Source organism: Leptidea sinapis, chromosome 13 (assembly GCF_905404315.1).
Source record: "Leptidea sinapis chromosome 13, ilLepSina1.1, whole genome shotgun sequence".
In the NCBI taxonomy this organism is placed as follows: domain Eukaryota; kingdom Metazoa; phylum Arthropoda; class Insecta; order Lepidoptera; family Pieridae; genus Leptidea; species Leptidea sinapis.
Genome location: NC_066277.1, coordinates 10,715,479 through 10,732,489, shown reverse-complemented (window position 1 = coordinate 10,732,489; position 17,011 = coordinate 10,715,479). Strand labels below are relative to the sequence as shown.

General features: G+C 37.2%; 2 protein-coding genes across 2 annotated transcripts; one reads left to right on the top strand and one right to left on the bottom strand.

The window, feature by feature from the left end:
• Window positions 1–1,838, top strand: LOC126967610 (NLR family CARD domain-containing protein 3-like). Its single transcript, XM_050812137.1, has 2 exons — window positions 1–46; window positions 153–1,838. Exon 2 carries the CDS (start codon window positions 637–639, stop codon window positions 1,729–1,731), a length of 1,095 nt encoding a protein of 364 aa, XP_050668094.1. The 5' UTR covers window positions 1–46; window positions 153–636; the 3' UTR covers window positions 1,732–1,838.
• Window positions 1,839–5,568: 3,730 nt separating this feature from the next.
• LOC126967470 (phytanoyl-CoA dioxygenase, peroxisomal-like) lies at window positions 5,569–8,498 on the bottom strand. The gene is made up of 4 exons (XM_050811962.1): window positions 8,271–8,498; window positions 7,351–7,524; window positions 6,667–6,837; window positions 5,569–5,892 (listed from the first exon to the last, which is right to left on the bottom strand). The coding sequence occupies exons 1-4, from the start codon at window positions 8,466–8,468 to the stop codon at window positions 5,641–5,643; spliced, it is 795 nt and encodes a 264-aa protein (XP_050667919.1). The 5' UTR covers window positions 8,469–8,498; the 3' UTR covers window positions 5,569–5,640.
• Between the last annotated feature and the right edge of the window lie 8,513 nt (window positions 8,499–17,011).

Here is a 17,011-nt window from a genome sequence, read left to right as displayed (position 1 = left end):
CTCTTTATATTTTTTGAGTTTTGCAAAAATTTAGATTTTGTATTATGTGAGTTTATTATTAAATATATTTATTTTCTATTGACAACAATGTCGTCTGGTAGTTCAATCGAAAATGAAACTAAAAATGTTCAAGCTGAATTAATATTTTATAGATGTGAGGAGGCTGCTTCTGTAGAGCCACAACAGAGTGAATGGTCTTCACTGTTGTTCGAACTCCCTGATGAAAATGTCAAGCGACTTAACTATGAACTAGGGCTTTATACTCCAGACAGCGGTGAAATTTGCCCAAAATATGTTGCTCTCTCAGCAAGTTCTGTATTTCGTCACCCATATTATACATATCCTGCAGTTCTCGATCCAGGAGTTGAAGATGCACTCTTCAAGCCAGAACCTGAAGTTTTATATCCTGACGACGGACAAAATCTGTACATTGCGCTGTGTGATGAAATCAATCTATGTCCTATACAAAGCTTCCACCGCCAATTACTCACTGGTAAAATTGATTTAAGGTATTATGGGATACACACTCATGGTTTTCGTCCCATTGCGTTATCACTAGAACATAATACTCATGTCACTGTGTTGGACTTGACCGACAATTGGATAAACGAAGATGGCTGTTACCACTTAGGTTGTATGTTGGCAGAAAATATAACTCTGCTGGAAATAAATTTATGTGGTTGTTGTATTGGACCTTTAGGAGCGAAACGAATCTATGCCAAGCTGCATTTAAATAAAACTCTCCGGACTCTTAACCTTTCAAGAAATGCCTTAGGTGATGAAGGAGTTGAATATTTAGCAAAGTCAATATTTTTAGGGGCTAATATAACAAATATAAACTTAAGTTCCAACAATTTAGGTCCCGCAGCCGTTACAGCACTTAATATAGCTCTCGAAACTCGTAATAAATTAACTCATTTGGATTTATCGCGCAATACAATTATTTCTCCTAATGTCATTTATAACCTTTGTCAGAGATTGTCTGAAAATAAGTCCTTCAAAGATATAAATTTATCGTGGACAGCATTGAAAGGAAGAGCAGTTGGGATTGCAATAAAAGTGCTATTCAAAAATGAAAATCTATGTCATGTTAATTTAAGTAATAACCGATTTTCAACTGATGCTATAAAACCTATGCTGAATGGATTACCGAAAGCTAAAAGACTGGTCACCTTGGATCTGTCCTTCAACCCCTTGACACCAGATGATGCGTACGCCTTGCTTGAATTTTTGAAAAGTCCCGAACTAAAATTACGAAACCTTCTGCTTGACAACGTTCCAGTGAAGCCAGAATTCTTAAATTTACGCAATGAAATTCTTTCCTTGAGCTTTCGTAAAAAAGCTGTTATCACTTTTGGAGACGTCAAATCTAAATTCTTACCCACAATAAGTGACTTCAAACTAATACTATTCAAAAGAATGGACGCTTTGTGTAAAACGATGAAGAAACATCATGTCGACATTGCCCTGCTGATACTCCAGCTCTACAAAGAAAACGGTGATAGTATGGATAGTAAGAAATTTGCAAAGAGTCTTAGAGTTATACCAGTAGACAAAGAATTTATCGAGACTATGATAAATTCTTTTAAAGGTGTTGTTACTGAGAAAAGTACTACTGTAAAGTTAAATGACATGGTTGATTATTTGAAACGTTTATGGCCGGAGAGACAACTGCCACCGAGCCCGGCAACCATAGAATCTGCTGGAAAGTCCGCGCGACGACAAAAATAATTTGGCGTCTTTTTCTAACAATTTTTTAATATGAAGTATAGAATTTCGGATATTATTTTTATTCTTATATAACTTATTATTTTTAATAATAAATGTTTAAATGTAATGCCAGTGCAATTACTACTTTGTAGCCTAATTGTGTTTCTAACTTCGTGGATATTTCAATTCAAGTGCAAATTATACAAATCTAATATATTATTTATTTAAGAAAGGAGACAGTTCGGATCCTGCAAACTACACGCCTATAGCTATAACCTCCCTGCTCTCCAAAATTATGGTGACCATAATTAACCGCAATCTCGGTATACTAAGGTCCGACCTAGAGGGTCACCAAATGATCAACAACCGGTAGTACGGCTTTCGCCATGGTCGGTCGGCAGGCGATCTTCTGATATACCCAACACATAGATGGGCGGTGAAAACCGAAAACAAGGGAGAAGGTGTGGCAGTTAGTCTCTCAAAACTTCCATCATTTAGGCTTCCGCAAGTGAACGCATGTGTATTACATTCCACTGCCTGACCCAATCTCGTGACAATATTTACTGTAATGTTATCCTAAAAAAGTCAAACATTATATGAAAAACATAATACTAATTCTAGAAAGATAAAATAAATCTGTCAATGCTCACTTCCAGGCAGATTATTTATCGGCAGCTTATTAAAAATATGACCATGTCTTTCAACGAGCACTTACTCCATTTATTTAATGAATAAATTATACAAATTGGTGGAGCCCTATATAAAAATTTGCTTGGGAGCCTTTATGAAGGGTAAAGATCTCTCACAAAAGAAAAAAAAAGGTTTGCATGAAATTAAAAGAAATATTTATTCATCATAGAGACATAATAAACACATTATAAGACTTGGTTGGGAAAGCCCGTCTATATATATATCAAGCAATAGTTATGTTTGCAAACATTATTATGACCTTTATTAAAAATATATTAACAAGTTGTCATTATTTCGTATAGATTATTATATAAAACTGTTATCAAATATTTACAATCATCGCAACCATGAGGTCATGCCATAATAAAATTGTTATTTTACTTATTATCTATAGGAAACTTACTAAAATAATAAACATAGTTGCTACATAAAGATACCATTACATACATAATAAGTGAGCTCTCGAACCTTCCAGCCACCATGCTATGAGATACGGTGCGAGGAAGAGTAGTCACTTTATGAGACAATGGAGCAGGTTGCAGGACAGCAGACAGCAAGGCAGCAGGTAGCAGGACAGCAGATAGCAATGCAGTAGACAGCAGGAAAGCAGGATAGCAGTGCGTGGAGAGGATTCCGTTCAATGCCAAAGTCAATGTTTTTTAAGACAACTTCGCCGCGTACACACAGGGATGAGCACGTAGGAGCGACATATTATGCATACGACATAATAGACGTTTTTGTTAATAATGATGTGTTCTGCAAAGTTGTAGTACATTTTGTTATGCTATCATCAATACTTTTTGCAGTGCACGCGATGTTAGGAATATTTTAGGTATTTTTTACACCTTTGGTCACATTATTGGAGTTTTAGCAAGGAATATATAATAGTATACGTAGTCTTAGCAAGGATCCTGCAGACAGTGAGATTAAACTCAATGCCCCACTCTTACCAGTGGGAGGCTCCTTTGCACAGGATGCCGGCTAGATTATAGGTACCACAACGGCGCCTATTTCTGCTGTGAAGTAGAAATGTGTAAGCATTACTGTGTTTCGGTCTGAAGGGCGCCGTTGCTAGTGAAATTACTTATTAAATTACGGCAAATGAGTCTTAACATCTTATGTCTCAAGGTGACGAGCGCAGTTGTAGTGGCACTCAGAATTTTCGGGGTTTTTCAAGTATCCGGACCGGCACTGCATTGTAATGGGCAGGGCGTATCAATTACCATCAGCTGAACGTCCTGCTCGGCTCGTCCCTTATTTTCATTTAAAAAAAACTCTCCTTTCTGTTTCTCTCTCACACACTGTTTCTCTTTCGTTTCTCAGATTTGTTTCGCTGATGTTTGTTGTATCTGGTTCCGGCCTAAGGCGAAGGTCCGGCCACATTATGTGACTCCTACACCAGCTAATTCATTTTGACCCCCGAGTCCTTAGATCATTTATACTTCTAGATAGACTATGACAGCTGTGAAAACGTCGTAAAAATTGTATTTATTAGAATTGCTCTTTATTTAGAATTTTATTTATTTAATAGAATTTCTTTTTGAGTTTAGCCTCTATTTAGAGCACTTTAACACAAAGTGTCATACAAATCGCAGATGTAAGACGTAGCTTGTCACGCATACTAAACTAATAACTAATATTCCTGGCCTGTTTTTATCGGTTGTCTAACAGCAAGAGACTCTATCTAGACGTACCTAGAAATCATCTAGCCCCGAGTCCAACTACACTATTTGAACTGAAAACCCTTCCTTTGTAGTAGAATTGAGAAGGTACGATCCCAAACAATATAAGTATAATAATTAAATGCACATAAGTATATCCACAACTACTTCTTAGCACTATGATTTATAATTATTATAGTATCACAATATTAACTGTTGATAACACTGTCTCGATCAATTGACTCGATCAATTGACTCGATTGCCATTTGACACTTTATCAAACGTAATTAAAACTTGAAGGATTGAAGCCACCACGAAGGTGCGAGGTATACTATATCACCACTGGCAACACACATTTATTGAAAACCTTCGTCTTCAGACGCTGTGGTATTCGGGACGAAGAGATTTTACGGAGCTTCCCAAACGATGCCAATCCGTGTTGGATTTATGAGTTAACTCTTTAGCGAAATTGGACCCACCTGGATTGTTTGTCCAAGGAAGACGTACTCGTCAACAATTTCGAGAGTACAGTTCCTAACTGTTACGGGAGTAGGTGTGACATGGACATTAGACATGATCTTCGTCTTGTCTCGTCCATGTTCATTATGAGACTTACTCCTTGGGATCCTGTATTGAGGCCATGGTGCATATGGCTTAAGTCTTCCATGGTCTCGATATCGTCTGCGAATCGAAGGTGAGTGTTGTATAATGTATTCACCGTTGTTAGTGATGCAAAAAATATCATATTATAGGTACGTAGAGCGTCGATTATCCGAACTAATTGGGGGACATGGGTGTTCGGAAAACCGTTATTTTCGGATAAATTAACTTCTTATGTGTATATTGTGTCAGCCATACACGTACGTAGATACGTACAGGCATCGCAGAAATATTAACGAGTCAGTAGCATATGCGAAGGCAGTGATACGATTCTTGCTTTATTATAAACAAGAGATTTTCGTGGCAAAGCTTTGAAATTCAGCACTGTTTGTTGTTAGTTCGGAAAAGCGGTCGTCCGCTCGAGCGACGTTCGGATAATGACGCTTTACAGTACATCAAAATCCTCACGTTTTATTTTTATGTAACTCAATTAGATTTCCATGAAAAATAATTTCCCCGTGAATCTGGTTTCTAAGAATTTCTTTTGCTTAAGTATATCTTGAATTTAGTTAAAAAAGAAGGTAAAAAACTTTCAACTTCCCTTAAAATCATAGAGTATATTTAATTAATTCACACATTGGTCACATCACAATTCACATTCATATATATAACAAGCTATAATACCAAAACGCCATCCCATTGATCCCATAACGTCAAACATAGATCATCAAAACGTTTCCAGAGGTTACATGTTGTCAATAAAGAAAACGGTCGTAAGTCTGAGGGCAAGGGGTTCAAAATTTATAATATATATAATAGGTACCTACCTACCTATAAGTAGTTGATCAGTTTTGCCACAACCACATTGCAGCGTGCCCGAGTTTTGTAAGTAAAGAAAAACATATGTGCAGAGTGAATATATTTATTAAAGCAATAATTTAAGAACAATATAATTACACTAGAAGAACATAACTAACACTAGGCCTCGTATCTCTTAGCTATGGAAGCATCACGGTTGAGGTTGGACCCTCGCAGCACCCAGCCGGCTCCCGGCCACGTCGGTACTCCGGTGAGGGGCTTGTCATGAGCATCATGGACTTGTACCAGCAACATACGCCTAGTTTTGGAGGAGAGATTAGGTGTGCTGCCGTGGACGGTGAAGTAGGAGAAGATGACCACGTCTCCTGGCTCCACGTTCAGAGGAGTGGCTCCCTCGATCGAGAACTTGTTCTGTAATCAGACCAAATGATCGAAATCAAAGACATATAATAATTATACTATTTGTGCAACAAAAACATGTTTGAATCGTTAATAACATTACTCGTAGTAGAACGGAGCTCCTATTCTTAAAGCTACTTGTGTTATAGAGAATCCTAGTGTTTAAATTCTCTTTGGAGAATCCCTTTTGAAAATACCTAATATCAATTTATTAAAGTGAGTGACATATTATATTATCAATTACATAAATTGGGTAGTATTCACAATACGTCGTAACACAAAACTGTTGTCTTATATTTTGTTGCGAATTTAAAGTTTGCGTTTGTTGTTGTACTGAATGTAAGACGTCATCATCGGTGATCGTGCCACAGAGTCAGTAATTAAATTACGACCAGCTGTGCCCGTCGTTGGGCCAGTCGTTACTGATCTTTAATGAGTGATTATTAAGTTTAATTTTGGATAAAAACGTTATGAATGATGCGCAGTCAATTGAGGTTCTTCCTTCCAGAACATTTCTTTGGCAACGTGAGTCTTCGGGTGGAAATGAAACGAATGGCAAATGATGAAGGTCTCGGGTGCCCTGTTGGATTTTATTGCAATGCTGACTCTTTCAATAAAGCCTAGGTCAGGTACTAACTAACATCAATGTTCCTTGAGCTCCATGAAAAGTTTAATATCTTGTTGGAAAAATGACCCATAGTTGTGTCTCAAATAATTAAATCTACTTAAAAAAAGGTTCTTAGGAACCTTTTTTTTTCTCCTACCAATAACACGATTCTTACTGACCTGATCAACATAGTGGAAGTTGCTCCCTTCTTTGGGACCAAAGTCTTCGAGGGGTCCTAGCTTGTGGGAACCTGGATATACAAACAGGGTGCCATTGTGAGGTGTCGCAGCGTCCAGGAAGAGTGCGGCAGCCACTACGGAATCTTTCTCGTATGGGAAATAATGGTAATCCTAGTAAAAAATATGAAAAATCAATTTAACGAGAACTTTATTATGGTAATGAAGTGTTTAACTTTGGCTGGGCCTCTTGAAATAAAAAAAAAACGATTCAGGGTTTGCAGAGTGTTAGAGTTTTAATGCAATTGGCACTTAAAAGTTATTAAATTATGAAAAGCGGTTCGTACCACCAATAAATACTACAGACAATACCTTATAATCTACAAGTGGACCGAATCCTTTGCACCGGATGCCGGCTAGATTATGGGTACCACAATGGCGGCTATTTCTGCCGTGGAGCAGTAATGACTAAGCATTATTGTTTCTCTCTGAAGGGCGCTGTAGCTAGTGAGCAATGGGACTTAGCATCTTTGGGGCAAGGCATATCAGTTACCATCAGCTGAGCGTCCTGCTCGTCTCGTCCCTTATTGACATATAAAAAAAATACAGTATCTACAAAATATATATATACATATATATTTGTTACTTTAAATTTTTTTATATATTATATAATTTGTCAATTATTACTTGGTGCATGGGGTAGTGAGCTCCCTTCTCTGGCGGTTTGTTGTTAGCCTTCGTATGATGTAAGACGATGTTCTTCGTGCCCATCACATCTTCAAAGGCGTCCAATAGATCTTCGTTGTACAAGTATTTACCGAACACCTCATTGTGCATCTGTAGATTGTGGATGGCTTTTACCTGTGAATAAATACTATTTTAAGTAATGCATTCAAATTGACTTTTTTTCGTGCGAAATAAAATATATCTAAAATAAGATTGAACATATTATTACCATATATATTTTGACTGGGAATAAAAAAAGTAAGTCATGGGGTAATGGGGTATAATTTCGGATCCATCGCATTTTTCTTGTACTCCAAAGATCGAGAACAACTGGGAGTACCTACACGAATTAAAAATACAAAATTTCTTTTAAGGAAACACTTGAATATTATACGTATATACATAAAAATATTAAATACTTGAATAATATTATCATTATCACCAGCCGGAGGATATCCACTGCTGGACAAAGTCCTCCTAAGATATCCACGATGATCAGTCCTGCGCTGCCCTCATCCAACGTATTCCGGCGATCTTGACCAGATCGTCAGTCCATCTTGTGAGGGCCCTACCAACACTGCGTCTTCTGGTACAAGGACTTTTCTGCCCCACCGGCCATCTGTCTGTCGAACTATGTGCCCTGTCATCTGCCACTTCAGCTCCGCATAATAATATACTTTAATGAAAATATTTTAATGGGAGAGGAGTACCAACAAGACTAGGTACGGTCACCTGATCACTGATAAGGGGACCACCGCTACCCTCACTCTCCTGGAACATCTGAACGCTCACGGGAGCGGCCTTCTAAGTGAGAGGAGCTGTTCGCGAGGTATCGTGTCCAGAATCAAATATAGTGGAGTAATGAAACCAACAGAACTTACAGTTAGATTGTTTCCGCCGGTTCTGTCCTCGTCGGTGCCGACCCACGCCGCATCAATCTTATTGTTCTGCTTCAAACTGAACAGCTTGTCGTATTCTTCAGACATCCGCTCCAGCTCTTTTCCTTTGATTAGTTTCTTCAAGTGAATGTATCCATTCTCCTTGTAGAACTGCACTTGTTCCTTTGTAAGTCTGACCATTTTGATGGTGGAACGTAAACTGACTTGGAGTTCCCGTATCGAGGGTTTTTATACAATTTGCTAATATTAACGTTATCTGATGTCGCGACCTGTAAGATAAAGTCGTAAATATCAAAAATAGTGACGTGATTCGCTATGTGTGCCCCATGTGTTATGGTCTACGTGACCATGGTCATTGTCGGCTAAATGATGTCTTTAAAATAATAACATTATCTAAATTATATGTAAAATAATAAAAAAACAAATTTAGGAATTAAAGCGTGGATGCTTCTAGGTGGCCACTATGCTTTACGATGTATCTTTGTAAACAGGAAACAAAACTAAAACGTTGCTTGACTGTCAGGGACACCGGTTATAGAAGGCGCAGGTACCTACGTGAGATTTGGACTCGCGAGGGTTATATTTATTACCAATGAAATAACAAAAATTAATAAATAAATTATAAAGAAAATATTTTTTGGCGCAACTTGAGATAAACTCGTATTATTTTTGGGACGAAAATAATGCTCTATACACTCTATAGATATAGATTGTTGAGTATTGGCGCAGTTTCTGCTATTTAAATCAAAGACTTGCTAAAGATTGTTGTTGATATAATTATATATGTGACAGGGGTTGTTAACTGTGACATTCATAAGTTTAACACGAGGAACAAACATAAACTTGTTATGCCTACTACTCGGTTGGGTCGAGTTAGTAAGTCTTTTGTTGGGCGATGTATATGCTTCTACAATATGATCCCAGAAAATGTACAAAACAAATGTGTTACGAAATTTAAAAGAATTGTTAAAATACGTTTGTGTGGGAAAGGTTACTATAGCAAAAACGATTTTCTAAATGACACCACGGACTGGGAATAAAGCGAACACCCTCAGGCTATTTAATTATTAATGTTTATTGAACGATATCACATTGTTATCCATATTTAACATTAAAAAAAAGCCCGCTGAGTTTCTTGCGCCCAGTCTCTTTTGAATGGGTGGTAGTTTTTGACGTTCAATAAGTGATTTTAAATCCTATTTTGAATAAAAATATTTGAATTTGAATCAAATTGAATACCTTGCAAGCACGTGTTGCAGTTCTTTTAAATTCATTATTACACTACACAATCTATATTGATGTATTTATTATTAATTAATCATAATGATACATCAACAGTACACACACATCGCACGCTGAGAACCAAAGTCTCAAAATGTTATATACAAAATACTATAGCGCATTTCAAATGTTGTGAACCTTCTTGAGTGTAGATTCCGCTAAGACTCAATGGCACGAGACTCGTGCCAGAATTTGGCGAGTCAACATCTCCTCAGGATGCCTCGTGTAGACGCGTAACACGTGAATTGATTGACGACAAATCTTAGCGGAATTTACGCTCAAGAAGGCTCACAACATTTGAATAAATATGGATATCCGCAAAATAACTCCTGCTTCAATAAATTTTCTACTAAATTACATTTGAAAAAGTAGAGCAGACCTGAGAAGAAGATATTCAGCGGTCTTCTTTTTTTCATAAATATAATAATAATAGATTTACTTATTTCAGGCAGCATTGCCCATATATTGTTATTATTAGATTTAAGAATAATATTCCATTTTCTAATAATAAAATTATGTACATTATTTAAGACTTTCTACTTATTCTATCCCTAATTGAAATAGTAGTTTGTTAACTGAGGGTCGAAAGAATCATTTCCCGAGGTATTTGGACGCCCGAGCGTAGATTCTTTTACCCGTGTTAAACACTCTACTTTTCATTTCGTATATGAGGAAAATAAAAGATTTTTGTTCATTTCTCATACTCGGAAAGTAATGTTGTTTTGATCTGATTATTAGGTGGAAAATGCTGCTTCCCTCCATAGAGAGGGAAAAACTCATACAAATTACTAATCCCACCTAAGGGCCGGAATGAACTTTAAAAATAGAACTGCTGTCAGCTATGAAAAGTTTTATGTAAAAAAAACTAATTAAAAGATATGCCATGTGACTTTCTAAACAGCCAGTGTGAACTTAGCGCAAACTTTTTTAAGCTGAATAAGCCGCATCAATTACGCGATGTGTTCCATTTTTAAAATTTAAAAAGTCGACATAAATTGGCGGGATACTGATTTATCTGTGACGGAATTAAATTTATTGACGGAGTATCCGCCATGGAATCCATCGTTTGATGAAATACCAGAGTCTCCCACTTTTACAGATATCCAGAACAGCCAAATTTGTCATAATAAATCAAAGAGCATAAACATCCCGAACAAAAATGTAACTTTTAATTTCACGAATTGTCCTAATTTGACAATTAATTTTAAATAGAGACAACTAATATTATTATATATTATGAATTAATAGTTTAGATAAACAACTAGTTTTTCCTCAGAATAGCATAAAAATCATCTACTCTGTATAAGGCAAACATATGAGATGCTCTACAAAAACGTGGTAATCCCAAGAACATCCTAAAAGCATTATTATATTGCAATCAAAAAATGTTCATAGTTTTACGTGTATGCTTAACCCACAAGTTACTTGTATAAAAGGACTGACAGTAGGTGGTGAACAGTAGCTTTTTGACATTCCTACTGCACATCTGAAATCTTCTTATCATGGTCGCCCTTACTGATAAATTTCTTCTCTCTCTCTCTCTCTCTATATATATATCAACATCATCATTCAGAGTGCTGGAAACAAAATGGCCTAAATATTTAAATTGATTTACATTTACTAACTCTATTCCATTAAGATATATTGGAGGGACGCAGGCAGGACCTCGCCCCTACCGAAACACTAAAACATATATTTTTTTTTCCATTATAAAGTAAACCATGTTCACTTGCATTTTTTGACAGATTCCCACCATCACTCATGAGTCCTGTGATTGAGGGACTGAGGAGAACCATGTCATCTGCATAGCTCAGGTTATTAACATTAAATCCTCCTATGTGACATCCAACATGAGTCTCACTCAGTTCATCAATCAAGTCATTAACATACAGATTAAACAACAAAGGAAAAGTTAAGCCACCCTGTCTTACTCCACAGTTTAGAACGTAAGGATCTGAATGTGAACTTTGCCATTTTACTACATTATGTTGATTTATTTAATGGAAAAAATAAATAGTTACTATGTAATATAGTACAATAAAACTTATTATTTGAAAGCCTGAGGGCGATCGCTTCGAAAGACATTTATGTTAAGCTAACCTTTACCACACAAACGTTTTTTAACAATTCTTTTGAATTTCGTAATACATTTTGAACATTTTCTGGGATGTTGATGAGCATATATATGACCCTACAAAAGCCTGACTAACTCGACTTAGCCGAGTCGTAGGCATTATAAGTTTATGTCTGTTATGACAGTTTCTAACAAAGTCACTAATGTGTCTATGTACATACATAACATTATCAAGAATATATTGAGAAGCCACACTTTAAATTTTTATACTTATCTTTAACATTGCTCTCAATGATTCTGTAGGACCCAGGTTATAAATATAATGATTTTACAGAACTTAAATTAAAAAAATTACAATGTTAAATTAATACTAGTTAATTATTTACATGGTTTTATTGGTAAGTGTAATAAAATTCAAAAACGGTTTTGCAGTGATATCAAAATGGGTGGACCTCTGATACCAAAACTAGCTAAAACTGTATCTTCGGGGTCAGTGATCCCTCGACAAATGTCTACGACAAATTAAACATAATTATAATAAACTAGCTGACCCGGCAAACGTTGTTTTGCCATATAAAGTATAATTCACGCGATAGTTTTATAAGTAATAAAATATTGCCTATATTATAGCCTGTACATCATTTTGTTCTATTGTCAATAGTTTTTGCAAAAATAGGTTTTCGATTTTACACCTTGTGTTACAAAATAGCAATTTTATTAAGGATCCCTAATTTTGAAAAAAAAAATAGCCTTCCTCGATAAATGGACTACCCAACACTGACAACAGAATCATTCAAATCGGACCAGTAGTACCAGAGATTAGCGCGTTCAAACAAACAAACAAACACTGCATCTTTATAATATTAGTATAGATTAAAATTAAAAGTGTGCGTTATTTTTCTGAGGGGAAAAATTGTATGAAGTTTTTTTTATGAAAATAAGGGACGATACGAGCAGGTCGTTCAACTGATGGTAATTGATATGCCCTGCCCATTACAATGTAGTGCCGCTCAGGATTCTTGAAAAACCCAAAAATTCTGAGCGGCACTACAATTGCGCTCGCCTTCTAGAGACATAAAGATGTTAAGTTACATTTGTCCAGTAATTTCACTAGCTACGGCGCCCTTCAGACCGAAACACAGTAATGCTTACACATTACTGCTTCACGGTAGAAATAGGAGCCGTTGGGGTACCCATAATCTAGCCGGCATCCTGTGCAAAGGAGCCTCCCACCGTTGGACTCCCACGTTTGATGGGGTCAGGATGCCAGGGACCCCGTACGTCGGCTCGGTCTGGTGACCTATACCGACTTAAAATCCGCCAGTCTCTTCTGCTTCCTTGTTGTTTCCCGCGGGATTGCCGTCAAGCATTTCTTCATGGGGATGGACATAGCTGTTAGCAGCTACTTCCACTTGCACTGCTTGCCCTAATGCAGCTCTTTCTCTCTACGTAGCTCCTTCAGAACTTCACTTGGATAGCTGTTTGTAGCATCCCAGGCTTCTTGTGATTCCAGCAATATAGTTGTAATATTATCTGGCGGAATCCTGGTTATGCTTCATCGGAGAATCGTCATGCTTAAACCGGCACAGGTATTATCGAAAGCAACCGTGTCCAGAAATCATTTGTGTAAGGTAGTACCCGCCTGTCCATGTTTACGGTTCAACCATACTTCTTTGTCTGATATGAGCCGGTGAGTCCACCTCCCTTTACTTGAGGGGTTCCAGTGAGCCTGCAAATGACCCAGGCTCGTTTTTCTTTCCTTACTCCTCCATTCGGTTGGGGTCAGATGATGAGCTATCTCTTCCGAGGTAGTAAAGAGACCTCCGTTCTCCCGCTAGTACTTTTAGTGGTAATAATAATAATTATATAAGCCTTTATTACATTTGCTATTTTTGTTTTCTCTCTTAAATCTATGTTTCGAACTTCTAGAGCTAACATGCCAGCAATGATACACACTGCGTCCTCGGAGACAGTTCAGAACGCACTTGCTACCCGCAATGCACTTAGACTGTACACAGATGCAGCTTTACGGCGAGATTCCTGATTCATAAGTATATTTGACCAGATAAGAGTGCCATACATTAGCACTGATGATGCTACGGAGGTCAGTAACAGTCACCTTCTCTGCTTTGGCCCTCAGACATTCAGCATTAGTCGTTAGCCAACACAGCTGTTCGCTTTGCTATGTGTTATGTACTTTGAAAATAATTTTACCGTGACCGTAATTAAAAGCTAGTGTTCTTAGGTAGTGCACTATCTAGTTGGGAGACCAATACTTAATCTAAAATTAAATTGTTCAGTGAGTTGCTATTTTGTGTTAGTTTTCTGTAAATCATTGGCCGATGTACATATTTCACTTTCGGAAATAATTTGTGAATTGTTTTTATCATACATAAAGTTCTACGTACGCAACCGTAGCACCGTTTAATGACCAGATCTTATCTATCAATAGTTATGTCCAATATATTTATAGTCCAATGTTATCTGTCATTAGGTTATTGAAATTTAAGTAAGCTTAAAAGTATAGATTTGTCTACCTCTAGTGAGTTAAAACAAAGGATAGATAGGTTAATGAAATAGGCCGTAAATCGACAAGATTTTAGAGCGATGATTTTTTATGGTTTTAAAAGTTCTCTCTCTCCGCAAGACTGTGCCGTTCCTCTTCAAAATGCTTTTGGGAGCACCCTTGCTTGAGCACCGTGAGGCGATGGTTTGCTGAATATGAGAGAGATAGGTAGGTTCTTTACATGACGAGTTACTTGAAGGGCGCCTTCAATTGCCGTCAACGAAAATAATGTGGCTACTGTTAAGCGGCTAATTGAAGAAAACCCGCGGATTACCTATGAGAGAATTCGTGGTCTATAGGTGATTGGTATAAGCCAAATTCAGAAAATTTTACATGAACATTTGAAAGTTGGGAAACTTTGATGTCGTTGGATCCCTCATGAACTGACAGCGGAGCAGAAGCGCGTGGTATGGTGCTCACAGATGCTAATGACGTACGACCACGGACATGCTGTTTATGACATTGTCACGGGAGACGACACGTGTATTAATTGTTTTAACCCGAAAAAATCAGCAATCTTGTGAATGGGTGTTTGAAAATGAGAACAGCCCAACAAAAGTGAGTCAGATGAGAAACCTAACTTATATTCGGCAAGCTTGGCGTCGATATATCGAGCGACGTTCAGTACCGTGGTCACTTGGAAGAGAAGGCTAAATTCCTTTGAAAAGCTCGGTGTACTCAGTAGGTAATACAGTTCTTCACTATAAGCCACCACCTGCAACAATATAAATAAGGCGCAAATTCGACCTCACATGGTACTCCATAACGGTACTCCGTTCTCACCTCCCGGCGGGCGCTCCCCAGTACCAGCTTCTTCAGAGCGAATCATTGATAATCAAGTCATCTCCGATTTCTTTGATTCTTTGGTGTTGCGTAGAGATATCGGTTCTCTCTACATCTTCCACCGCATTTACCTGTTCGGGCTGATTCCAGCAGCCGAATTCCACCGCCGGACATTACGTCAAAATGCAAAATTCCAAAAAAAAGCACGTTGAAGTATGGCATTCCACAAACGCGCGTTTTGCAAGAAATTTCTTACCTCGCACAGCCACTTAGTGGAATCAATTACCAGCTGTTGTTTTTCGCGAACTGATACGACTTAGGGACGGCCGGACTTAGGGATGTCCATGGACGGTTGCCACTCCACTTCTCAACCCGCGAGCCTCGCGCGTTTCCCCCGCTTATATATAAAAAAGAGGTGTCACTAAGTTTTAGTTTTTATGATATTTTGTTTGTAAAAATATAAGGTTAATAATATCATCATCAGCCAGAAGGCGTCCACTGTTGGATAAAGGCCTCCCCAAAAGATTTCCACGATGATCGCTGCCCTCTTCCAACGTACTTAGGTTAATAATAATTAAATATTAAAAAAAAAAACATTTTTAATTGTTAGTTAGTGTACTTCAAATTCACTAAAGATCATAAAATAGAAAAAATATTTAACAAAAAAAACAACCGCCTTCAAAAACACTATTCCAAAACAATAGATATAATGTGCACCAAAAAGGTATAAAAATAATTGCGTATTTTTATACAATCTAATTAATTAATCTTATTCTAGTTACGATTATTGTAATTTTTGGAATCGGTGTCCTTCCGCCGCAACCCGCTCTCGCTTCTCGCCTCCTAACGACTCAAGCACATCTCGCCTATAACTATGTATGTAGTAACAAACCTATCTTGGATAACAGCAATGAACGTAAGTACTTTGCAATTTGATTACCGACAGTATTCCGTTACTTTGTCATGGATTCCGTAATCAGAACCTAACCAAACTCTCACCAAACTATCTTTGAAGTATATCCTTTCCAATAAAAAAGAATCATCGAAATCGGTTCCACTTTGCTATACGTATGTATAGCAAAATTTAAGACTTTTATGGTTTTCTCATGGATTCCACTGTCAAATCTGGACCAAATTACCAATGAGACCATTCGGGAAGCACCAGCTTTCAAATAAAAATATAATTATCAAAATCGGTTCACCCAGTCGAAAGTTTTGAGGTAACAAACATAAAAAAATACCGACGAATTGAGAACCTCTTCCTTTTTTGAAGTCGGTTAAAAAAATTAACATTGTTTTTACTTAAAAGTTGCCAATATTTATTCACTGAGGATCACAGGCAGCCACTAATTGGTAATCTAGCCGAATCTAATAACCGAATCTAGTTGATCAAAGCCATTTTGGCTCGCTTTTTTGAAATCCGTATTCACCATGCCACAAAAATTCGAACCAAAAGATTAAATCAGAAATATTAACACTAAACTCGTACCATTTAAAGGACAGTAATGAAAGGGCTGTAGGCTTATTTACTGACACTTACAAATACGTAGGTACCTAACTTTGCCAACAATGCCTTATTTGCATATCGTTCATCATTATCATAGGGGGCACTATGGTGGCTCTGCGCCAGTGCTGCTTGGTGCTGATTGAACGAAAAATGATGTGTTGAATATTCGAGGAAATACGTATTTCCGGAAGACTCTTAAATAAAATTATAATAAAAAAATTGTGATTTAGAAAATCCATTAAATACATGGTTAAATTTGTAAATGTATAAGCATTAAAATAACGACAAAACGTCAGTTTGAATTGTGCAAACACGCTGCTTATTTGACACTTTGTTGAACATATTTTACTTCTTGTTCTGGCCTTTTCCCATTTTATTTGGGGTCGGCCCTCCGTATCATGTGTCTCGGTCCTGGGTCGTCTCTTTGTTTATGTGGGCTTCTTTCAGGTTCTTATTTACTATAGACATCCATGTGATTCGGGGTCTTCTTCGTCCTCGAGGTTTAGTTACAA